Raw genomic sequence first — 11306 nt, 5'->3', positions numbered from 1 at the left:
GATTAATATAAAATTATATAAAATTCAATGTATAAATTTTCTAATTAAAAGGGGCTTTTTATGACAAATTATTTCTATACAAAATTATTTAAAGGTATATCAACTTTTGGGATTTTTTCTTAAATAAAATAAAAAAATAATTAATTCTCCAAACAAGATTTTTGAGCTTTATTTTCTAGAATACGATTTTTTTTTTGGTAATTAGGGCAAGTTCACTGCACCCTCGGAAAACTCTATATAAATTATAAAGTTCGCCGGGGGAACAGTGAACCTCAATTTCATTGTCGGCTTTCGTTCTCATTGTTGACATTTTTTCTATACAATATCAAGGAATTCATTGTTATTCATTCATTACGATGGTGAAATAGTATATGATGAAGAAGGTTCTATTGTTTTTAGATCGAGACAACCAATAATTACCTATATGACACCAGAAGTCAATAGTTTAACAGCGTTGAAGAATCTGATATTGCATTCCATCGGACAACAAGAGGCAAAAAGGATGAAGAAAATTAACTACAAATATCCGACCAAAGTAGATGGCAGTTTGTTTTATAAAAGGTATATTACAGTTGTCTTGTCTTTGTTACTAGTATATTTATTAGACCATGGTTGTGAGAAATATTTTTGTTGTTTTTAATTAGGTATCATTTACGTGACGACGAGGATGTACGAGTTATAAGGTCATGGCACAACTGATGGACAAATGTTCATCTGTTGGAATTATTCGTGTTCTTCGTTGAGTTGGGTGGCCGAAGATCATCTGCAGATACTGTCGATGATAGTCCGTTGAGTGAAGCTGTTAGACAAACTATCAGAAGGATGATGGTGGACCTAAATATGCCACCTGATGCCACTCGACAATAGCAAAGCAAAGCAGCGGGCAGACAACTGCCGTCGAGGCTTCAGCCTCAGCTATCGCTGGTGGAACTAGACCAATCAGCTGTGGGTTAGGATACGGCGTCCATTCAACCTGTTCACAAAATGCAAATTAATGATGGCATTCAAATTTCAAATGCAATAGGTATTTAATTAAAATAAATTTGTAATACTTAAATATTTATCACTTACATTCAGTATCCCAATCCCATTCAGGGTACGCCTGTAATGCCTAAGCCTGCTCTCGCCTCTGGCATTGTCCGGCCGGTACTGAACCCACCTACAATGCCAACCACAATTCTATATTATCACTCAATTTCATTAACTAATTAATAATTTAATGAATGGTTTTTAAAAAAACAGATAGTACCTCTTGACCAGCAAAAACCGACGACCATCAAAGCCATCGGGCCGTAGCAGCGGAATATGGTGATAGGCTTGGGACAGCAGCAAGCTAACGCACCCACCCAAATTGCACTAACCATGCTCCGTGGGACGGCACATCTGGCGGTCCAGCCATGCCAGCACAGCCAAGCCCCACGATAACCTGCCACACGTCTCAAGGTTCTCTAATAGGGGGAGCCACCCGATATGCACCCGAGAGTCATATGCATCTAGGAATAGGATACCCCCTATCAACTGCATGATGTACCCTCTCGTGTACCTCAACAGGTGCTCCTTTGTGGCATCCTACTTCAGCTCTCTGCATACCGTGTTGTGGAACCAAGTGAGCTTCACAGTCCAGTTGATCTGTGACTGTCTATTATCTGGGTCGGGAACAGCACCCAGAAGCTACTGACATAACTCCTCAATGGTTCGTTCCTAATAGTGCTGCTCCCAACCACTTATGCATCCACTCACAGGATCACTGTCGATCCTGAGTCCCAGCTGATAGGCCACGTCATAAAGGGTATAGTCATCTTCCCGTATGGTAGATAAAACGTGTGGGACTCAAGCCTCCACCTCTCTATCAACACCGAGACAAGTGACTATTTGTATTCGAAATCAACCATATAGGCCACATACTCAAACCTGGCTCATCTGAGATATGTCCTAATCTGCTTCGGCGGCCGTGTCATCAAATTTCGCTTGGTGCACAAGATCTGATGCACCTACCAAATGGAAACAAAAATAAAAAAAGGGACGGGGAACACATAAAATAACAAGTTCACTGCTTATTAATTACAATAAAATAAACAAGAGTGAAAAAATTGTAGCACTCGATCAAGTCTGCCAGCAATGTGCTCAGCCTGATCCAAACTATACAGCATATCCTTGTAGCCCAATAACTGCTACTCCATCTAACCACACTCTAGTAAAATAAAATCACATATACTAAACTCAATTTCTTTTACATTAATTAAATTCTTAAAAGATATATTTAAATCTATAGTTGTCTACCTTAGTTCTTAATCAGTTTATAAACTTACTAATTTAAATTTAACCCAACTACATGAGGCCGTCAACGGACACCCTAAACAGCCCTAATCAATAACTAACTATACCCTAAATTTTACTAATTATTTTTCTTTCTAATCTAACTTAACCTAATTAAATATTCCAGTAATTACCTTGTAGTTCACTATAAGAACTAGAATAACTATTTTAATAAAATAATAATTTTAACTGCCTGAAATAGGTTCGAAAATATAGAAATGATATTTTGAAAATAAAAAGGTAAAATTTGAATTCAATAAATTTTTTTGAGTGGAAAAATGTATCTTTTATTAAAAGTTTTTGTAAAAACGCGTACCGGCACTTAAGCCGACAATACCGGCTCTAGTCTGACCGGTACCACGTATTTAGAATCGAAAATCAGGCACTAATCTTAAAAGTTTTGGCCCAAAGTAGGCCAAACAGACCTAAAATGCTAACGGGTTGGACCGCATTCAAGTTGGGGCTAAGCCAACATATATAAGTGCCAATTAATGAGCATTCAGCTTATTTTACCCTAGAAACAAAGAAAGGGGGCGCTAGTGAGAGAAGAGAGGAAGAAGAGAGTTGCTACTATTCATCTCCTCCTTCTTTTGGCCATATCTTGAACTACGAAGCTCCAATTGACGAGTCGTTTACGGCCACGCAAAACTCTTGCTGAGCCCGTCCTTTCTAAATAAGGTTTGTAGGTGGAAACACAAAACTCACACTCTAGTTTCCTATCCTAACAGTTTTGCATTTTTTGTTCTAGCTCTTGAGTAGATTTTTGATCCTCTTGTATGCCAAGATCCCAGACCTTGTTCTTACACCCATCTTCAAGTTGATCATTGCAATTTCAATTGGGTGACAAGCTCTTAGAATTCTCCTTTAAGCACCAAACTATCCTCCTAGATTTAAGCATTTGAGTGCCACACCAACCCATGCACTTAGATTTCGATGGCTCAACCATAATGAGCCTTGAATTATGGTGCCAACCACTAACCAATTTTTTCTTACTTTTCATTCCACAAAGAGCTCTAAGTTGACCATCTGTTTCAAGTAAACCATATTCAAGCGAGAAATTAAAGCTTAAGGAGAAGAGATTTACCCACTTGAATGAAAGGATAGGTGGTGATGGCTTGGGGAGAGGTGTCTCCAATGGCCTTTTCAATGTAGGCTTCACTCCCTTTGACTCCTCTTTGATGATTTTCACCTCTAGACAAGCTTCTTCAACTTCAACCTCTTCGTCTTGGTAGCTTTCTTCCAATTCAATCTCTTCTTCGTCATTTACCAAGGGTCTTGGAGGTTGTGCACTTTCTTTCTTAACCTATTTTTCAAGTCCAATGGGAGAGGATTCAATTGTAGATAGAAATTCATCAATTATTGAATCTATCTCTTGATCAACCTCTTCAAAGTCTTCCACCATGATATGCTTTGGAGGTTATACACCCTCCTTAACATCAAATTCAAACTTCTTGGAAGGAGGCTCTATGACTTGAGATTCCCATGGAGGTTCTGCATCTCCTAAGTCTTCAACCACTTCTTCCACTTCAACCATTACGGCTTCCTCCACTTGCTCTAGTACAAAGTCCCATTCCTTGGTTTCCACCGAAGTCTTTAATCTCTCTCTCATGATCTATTCTTTATTAAATTCTCCACACAGAGCCATGGGAGTTCCTTCAGTGTCCACACGTAGGGATGGTAAATTATTTACTACCTCAGTCAAGGTAGCCATGAATTTCAGTGCCGTCCTTTGCATCTCTCTTTGCCCTTGAAGAATAAGACCAAGGGTGTCATCCATTGGAGACTGGAGTGGATATGAGGGTTCATTGCTTGGGAGGAAGGGTTCATGATAGGAAGGTGGTTCATCTTGATAAAGATATGGAGATGGTGTATATTGAGGTGGTTCTTGGGAGTAATGATGTTGGAATGTGGGTGGTTCTAAGTATGGCTCATATGATGGTTGATATGGTGGATAAGGATTAGGATCATATGAAGGTGTTTGGTGGTATAAGGCTTGTGAGTATGGTTGAGGGCTATGTTGTGGAGGAGGTTCATAGGCATATGGTGGAGGTTGTTGATAGTCACAAGGAGATCCACCATAGCCATCGGATTGATATGCATCTTGGAATGGCTCTTGCTCATAATTTGCCAGAGGAGGTTGTTGCCATGAGGATTGATCATATACTTGAGGCTCCTCCCACCTTTAATTGTCCCATCCTTGATGCATGTTCTCATTGTAATTTCCATTCTCTACAACATAGTTATAACCACACTCATAGCCAAAAGGATGAGAATTCATGATAGCAATAGAAAATAAAAACAAAAGCTGACAAAAATAAGCAAACAAAGTCCTAAAACTAACAAAAACTAACAAAGAAGCAAAAGGCGAACATATTCACAATATATACAATAACTAATAATAAGGCACACATTTACAATTCCCCGGCAATGGAGCCAAAACTTGACAGAGGATTATTGTCGGTTGATGCGTGAGCATTTTTCCTATCTTTTCCTAGTCAATATGCATCTAATTTGTTGAGTTTAATTAAGAATTTATTATATTTTAGCTACTATGGATGCTATTTTGAGTTTTGTGCAATTTTATTTATTTTAGGTAGCATTCGGATGGATTTGATGAAGTTTCTGCAAAGAAAGAGAAGAAACCAAGGAGATGACCAGCGAATACCGACACAGATGCATGGCTCACGCGACCGCGTGGAATGGAGGAGATCGCAATGACGCGATCGCGTGCCTGACGCGAACGCGTGGATTGGAATCTGCACAAATGACGCGAACGCGTGGACGACACGGACGCGTCACATGCGCCACGTGCAGAAAACGCAGAAAAACGCTGGGGGCGATTTCTGGGCTGTTTTAACTCAATTTTCCACCCAGAAAACACAGATTAGAAGCTGCAGAATGGACAGAACAAGTGGTCCCCACCCATCAACTGAAGATCTGTTAATTAATTCAAATTTAAATTCAAATCTTAAATTAAGAAAAGATATTATATTAATTTTTAGTTTTAGATATTAGATTTTTAAATTTATTAGGATTAGTTATAAAAGGAGGAAGCTTTCTTTCCTTTGTAGAGGTCCTGGGGAGGATCCCATTCCATCCCAATTTACAATCCTAGTTTTCTACTCTGAACTATGAGTAACTAATCCTCCACTGTTAAGGTTAGGAGCTCTGTCTATTTCTATGAATTAATTTTATTGCTTTTTCTATTTTAAATTATGTATGGATTTATAATTTAAGAATTGTTTTCGCTCTTTATTTTATGAATTTGGGTGGAATGGAAGTATGACCCTCTTTCTATTTGAGTTCTTGTAAAACTTGGAAAAGCTCTTTACTTGAACAACAGCTTGAAAACATATTCTCCTAAATTTTAATTATCTGGATTTAACGAGATACGTGATATATAATCCTTTTATTTCTGGGTAATTAGAGTTTTTGTGGCATATAAACTGGAATTTAATCATCACCCTCTAATTGAAATTAATTGACCAAGGAATTGGCTGTTGATGAATTTTAGAGGAGATTAGAAAGGTCTAAGGAATTAGGGTCTAGTCACATATAGTTTGCCATAAATTAAATCCTACATAATTAAAATAGTTAGTAAGGAAAGTTAATCCGGAAAAATAGATAACTCTGAAGCCTTAACTGTTTTCTCCCATATTTTATTTTCAATTTATTTATGTGCCTGCCTTTGATATTCTGAGTTACTGTTTAATGCTTTTTGAACATCAACGCTCTTTTCTGTTTGTCTAACTAATCCTATCAAACGCTATTGTTGCTTAATCCATCAATCCTCGTGGGATCGACCCTTACTCACGTAAGGTATTACTTGGTACGACCCGGTGCACTTGCCGGTTAGTAAGTGTGGTTATAAATACCGCACCATCGGTCTAGAATTTCTTGATAAAATCGCGTTGCAAGTATAGTTCTAAACTAACAAATAATCATCGATCAACGTTTAATTTGTTTGTCACAATGCAAACCAATAAAAATAACCGAAGTATTTAAACCTCGGGTCATCTCTCAAAGGAATTGCAAGGAAGTGTATATGTTATTGGTTATGAGGTATATTTTTGGGGTTTTGAAATAATAAACAAGAAAGTAAATAGCAATAAAGTAAACTAACAACTAAGAAAAGTCCTAGCAATGGTGGAGAATTGGAATTTCTATCCTCATTATCATCGTCAATTGTGATGGTAATTGCCTTTTGCTCTCACTTAGTTAACCTCTAACAATTGAAGGAAAGTCAAGTGAGCGAAATCAACTTAAGTTCCAAGTCCTAATCAGAGACTAGATTTAGTGAAACTCAAGCCAACTAGCAACTTTCAATCACCAATCAACAAGAGACTTTGACAATTCAAGAGTCTCCAAATTACTCAATCCAAGCCAAGAACACAAAAACCTATTTTAAAATTCAACCAAATATTTTATCAAACACTTGGAAGGCACAAAATAAAAACATATAAAATTAACAAGGAATAGTAAAATCTAAGACTAACAATTGCAAGAAAATAATGACAACAAATTAAAGAAAGCGACAATAAACTTAAAATACCTCAAGTGCATTAAAAGAAAAATAGAATCAACAAGGAGTCATGAATAATAAAGCAACAAAGTAAAGGGAACAACATATAAAACTAAGAAAGTAAAGAGGTAATAACAAGGAATTAAAAAAGGAACTTGAATCAAGATAAGAAGTAGAATCTAAACCTAGATGAAACTAAAAATAAAAGAAGAAACCCTAAAACCTAGAGAGATGAGAGAGCCTCTCTCTCTAGAATCCTACATCTATCTAAAACTAAAATGTGTATGAATGAATCAATCATTGATTCAGCTCCACTCCCCAGCCTCTTGTCTTCCTTTTTGGACCTGAAATTGGGCCAAAATCAGCCCAGAAATTGCCCCAGCGTTTTCACTTTATTGCAGCACGTGACGCTCATCACACATACGCGTCAACCACACGTACACGTCGTTTGAACTCTGCACTGGCCACGCGTACGCGTCAGTCACGCGTACGCATCATGTGGACGCTGCTCCCGGTCACGCGCACGCTTCAGGCATGTGTATGCGTCAACACCAGCTTCTCAAATCTTAATTCTTTGTGTTCCTTCCACTTTTGCATGCTTCATTTCCATCCTCTAAGCCATTCCTGCCTTATAAACTCTAAAATCACTTAACAAACACATCACGGCATCGATTGGTAATAAGAGGGGATTAAAAAATAGTAATTTAAAGGCCTAGGAAGCATGTTTTCAATCATAGCATAAAATTAGCAAGAAAACTTAAAAACATGCAATTATGTGGATAAGTGTGAGAATAGTTGACAAAATCCACTCAATTCAATACAAAATAAACCATAAAATAGTGGTTTATCAGAGAGGTTTGAGTGTGACCATTGCCGCAAGAAGGCCGTTCATGTAGACTTGCGGTATAAGCTTCAAGCTTATGTTTCTGATGCAAATGTAAGTATGTGTGTAGTATTGTGGGATATCGAAGCAAGCCAAATTGTAGGGTTGAGTGCAACCACAGTCAGAGAAAGCTACAATGAGGTACAATGAACATATTACAATTTTTTATCCTCATTTAACATAGCATTAACATCCTATTGATTATTTTAAGAATTCATAATGAAGGATAATTCTGATGATTCTTACCCAAAGGTACTGAAGACGGCCTTGGACATGAAGTTGCTATTAAGGATTAATGTGAAAAGTAGTAATTTGAGTGGTAATGAAAACGTCTATAATGTCATAAAAGCTTGCCTTGATGAGCACCTTATCCATAAATACAACCAGTTTGTAAATGAACAATTTGTGGAGGTAAGGAAATTTGAAAATAGCAACCCTTACAATAAATTTATATAGTTTTACGAACCATATCTCTTAAAAAGTCATGCAGAACAAGTCTATTGGATATTGCAGAGGTTGGATAATGTTACTAGCTTGGATTGTACTACTGATGTTGTTTATCTTGGTGATGATGAATCTGTCCAAGGTGGACAGGTAAGTTTTTTAGTGTATAGAAAAGAAAATTTCAATGATTAAAAAAGTATGATTAGAGTGTTAAGGATTACTAACTATTTAATTTGTTTTGATCATCAGGAATCCGTCAATGAGTCTAAGACAGTTACCAGCGGCAAGGGAAGAGCTAAAAGGATTGATGCAGGAATTATAGGAGTAGTTGCGAAGGACTTGGAGAGTATACCCGTAGGGCAGTTGTCAAGTACTAAGAAGCCAAGGTTGAGTATTAAGAAATAAAAGAATCTTTAGACTTTGTTCTAACTTAGAGAGCTAAAAGGATTGATACAGAAATTATAGGAGTAATTGTGAAAGACTTGGAGAGTATACCTATAGGGCTATTGTCAAGTACTAAGAAGCCAAGGTTGAGTATTAAGAAAGAAAAGAATCTTTAGACTTTGTTCTAACAGATGGTACTTAGTTTAATTAGTTGTTGTTTAATTAGGAATTATGTTTATGTCTCTAGAAAGTGTGCTTTTAGAATTTCGTTTTCTAATCTGTATTGATGCTAATGACTTAATATTTCCTGCATGGAGTAACCCACTTCAGTATAATTGTTGATTATAAATTGTCTATCTATATCCCAAACTTACAATTATCATACTGTAGAGTACAATATATATACAATATAATTTACAAGTAACAGATTCAATAACAATTATACATAAGAGAAATCATTTACAAATTAGAAAAAGAACTATTAGAACATAGTATATCAATTTTCACTATTCTCAATCGCTATTTAATTAATAACCTTTAGAGGATGGTCAAGGCATGCAACCAAATATATAGATTGTCAATATATATAATAAATGATTTCAAATATATCTGATTTTAATATTATATTTATTCAAATACAAAAAACTGTTAAAGAAGCAAAATATATTAAAGGTTGGGTCAAATCATCCCTTTTACCTATGCTCATTCAATATTTGCTTATACTATAAGAAAAAGATTTTCAATGAGGCATTGTATATTGTTTTGACAGTGATATACATTTAAAATAACAAGCAATGTGCTACATTGGAGTCTGTGAAACCAAACACGGTTTGAAATAGTAACCTTTGGATTTTGTTGGGTATAATCTTTTTCTAGGATTTATATTTGAAGGAAAAAAAATAGGGTTTAAACAATAAATTAAAACCACACATATGACTCATATATGGCCTAAAGTATTTACTATAAATACCCTATACAAGGATAATCAGCAGATTATAGGTATTCACATTACATTCCTTTCGCCCAGATCAACATGAGCTAAAGTGCTACCTCAGCAGAGATAAACCTGGAACAAGTTTTCCTGGATGATATCTTGCTTGAAATTTTTAGGAGAAGCGAGCCAAAAATAGCAGCGAGATGCATGGCCCTAGGTAAAGTACGAAATGAGATATTATCTAATTACAGTTTTATGAAGGAGAACACGTTTGTAACTAAGGGTAAACACTTGAATCTGCTTCTTCATGTTGATTTAGCTGCTTGGGTGTATTCGCCAGATAACATAAGTATGATTGATTGTGTCAGTGGAGCCATCATACCATGTCAGCTGCCTATTGAGATTGATCAATCTGGGTGGTGGAGTATTATTGGGTCTGAATATGGGATGCTATGTCTGAGATACAGTATCAATAGTTTTAATTCTGAGGTGTTGGTTTGGAATCCCCTTCTGAAAAGTCTTTGGTGCTTGGAAGATCCTGTTAACAAACTATGCCGTCAAGCTATGATCGGATATGCATTTGGTTTCACTCCTAGAACTGATAAGTATTTCATTGTACATGTATCAAAGAGGAATATCAGAGATCGATTTCTTCACTGTAATGTATATGACTCGGCTTATGGGGAATGGAGACATGGTTATATTAAGGATCAAAGGCTGAAGAATCTGGGTGGAAGTTCTGTCGTACACAGAGGCAAGGCTTTCTGGAATAATTGGGTGGGAAGGCAATCCAGTATTGCCAGTGATACAGTTATCTTTGACGTGGTGACATTCAAAATCCAAAAAATTAAGATAATTGATTCTCCAAACCAGGCTCAAAAGCCATATTTTCAATCTGTCACTGTTTTTCAAGATACTTTGTGTTTAATGGGTTATGAAACATCCAATATGGGATGGCACACTATGTTATCTAAGGTTGACATTGAAACCTTCAATATTGTTCGTTGGAGAAAGTTTATGGAGAATAGGCAAAGGAAAATTCATTGCAACCCCAGTTTTATTATTGGTGAAAATCTAATCAGAGTTCACGAAAGGATTAAAAGTTCAAAGAGGACAAATTTACCTCTTTCAACAGAGGTCTCAGTATCCAAAGTCAATATGATTACTTACAAAAGAAATATCATTTACTATAGTTCATGGCCCTATGAGATGTGTCTCAAGTATGCTTCAATTGTATCCCAAAGGTTGATTATTTTCTGAAGGTTCTGTGTTGTTAGTAGAAGTAGTATTATTAGTATTTCTTTTATATTATTAGTTAGTTTATCAAGTGTTGTAATCATGTAGTTGTATCAGTTATTGATAAGTATACTAGGAAGTGTTTTCTAATGTGACTTTTGCTCATATTGATAAGTAGTTGTATCAGTTATTGATAAGTAATTAATGAAATGTTATTACTATTTATGAAATCATTCAAAATATATATTTGATTGAATATGCTATAATGACTGATTTTAAAGAATTTTGATTTATTTAAAAAGATAATGTATTCAAATAATTATTTTTTAGTGTTTGGGATTTATAGATTTAGAATTTAGGATTTAGTAATTAGGGTTTACGATTAGGGTTAGGTTTAGGTTTAGGTTTCAAGGTTTTGGATTTAGGGTTTATTATTGGATGTTTATATTATTTATTCTAAAGTAGATACCTATTTTGAAAAAGAAAGATTATTAAATAGTTCAAGAACTTTTTAGACAAAAAAAATTTAAAGATAAAAAAAAGAAATATCACTCAATAGCTATTCCAATCTATCGTTCACTTTCACA

The 11306-nt window shown here is 35.7% G+C and overlaps 2 protein-coding genes across 2 annotated transcripts; both read left to right on the top strand.

The window, feature by feature from the left end:
* Positions 1–7940: 7940 nt before the first annotated feature.
* On the top strand, positions 7941–8570 carry LOC110270830 (uncharacterized). Its single transcript, XM_021120310.2, has 3 exons — positions 7941–8132; positions 8235–8315; positions 8415–8570. Exons 1-3 carry the CDS (start codon positions 7941–7943, stop codon positions 8568–8570), a joined length of 429 nt encoding a protein of 142 aa, XP_020975969.2.
* Positions 8571–9690: 1120 nt separating this feature from the next.
* Positions 9691–10743, top strand: LOC110265823 (uncharacterized). Its single transcript, XM_021109156.1, has one exon. The coding sequence runs from the start codon at positions 9691–9693 to the stop codon at positions 10741–10743; it is 1053 nt and encodes a 350-aa protein (XP_020964815.1).
* The last annotated feature ends 563 nt before the right edge of the window (positions 10744–11306 follow it).

This window comes from Arachis ipaensis, chromosome B1, assembly GCF_059453495.1.
Source record: "Arachis ipaensis isolate K30076 ecotype BB chromosome B1, ASM5945349v1, whole genome shotgun sequence".
Lineage (NCBI taxonomy): Eukaryota > Viridiplantae > Streptophyta > Magnoliopsida > Fabales > Fabaceae > Arachis > Arachis ipaensis.
The sequence above is the reverse complement of the archived record's forward strand: the minus strand, read 5'-3'. Positions and strand labels throughout refer to the sequence as shown.

Excerpts from the sequence above, each read along its gene's own strand:
- LOC110265823 (XM_021109156.1), top strand. The coding sequence starts at position 9,691 with ATGGCCCTAGGTAAAGTACGAAATGAGATATTATCTAATTACAGTTTT.
- LOC110270830 (XM_021120310.2), top strand. The coding sequence starts at position 7,941 with ATGAAGGATAATTCTGATGATTCTTACCCAAAGGTACTGAAGACGGCC. Across the intron at positions 8,133-8,234 it reads TAAATGAACAATTTGTGGAG|AGGTTGGATAATGTTACTAG; the intron begins GTAAGGAAATTT and ends TGGATATTGCAG. Across the intron at positions 8,316-8,414 it reads AATCTGTCCAAGGTGGACAG|GAATCCGTCAATGAGTCTAA; the intron begins GTAAGTTTTTTA and ends TTTGATCATCAG.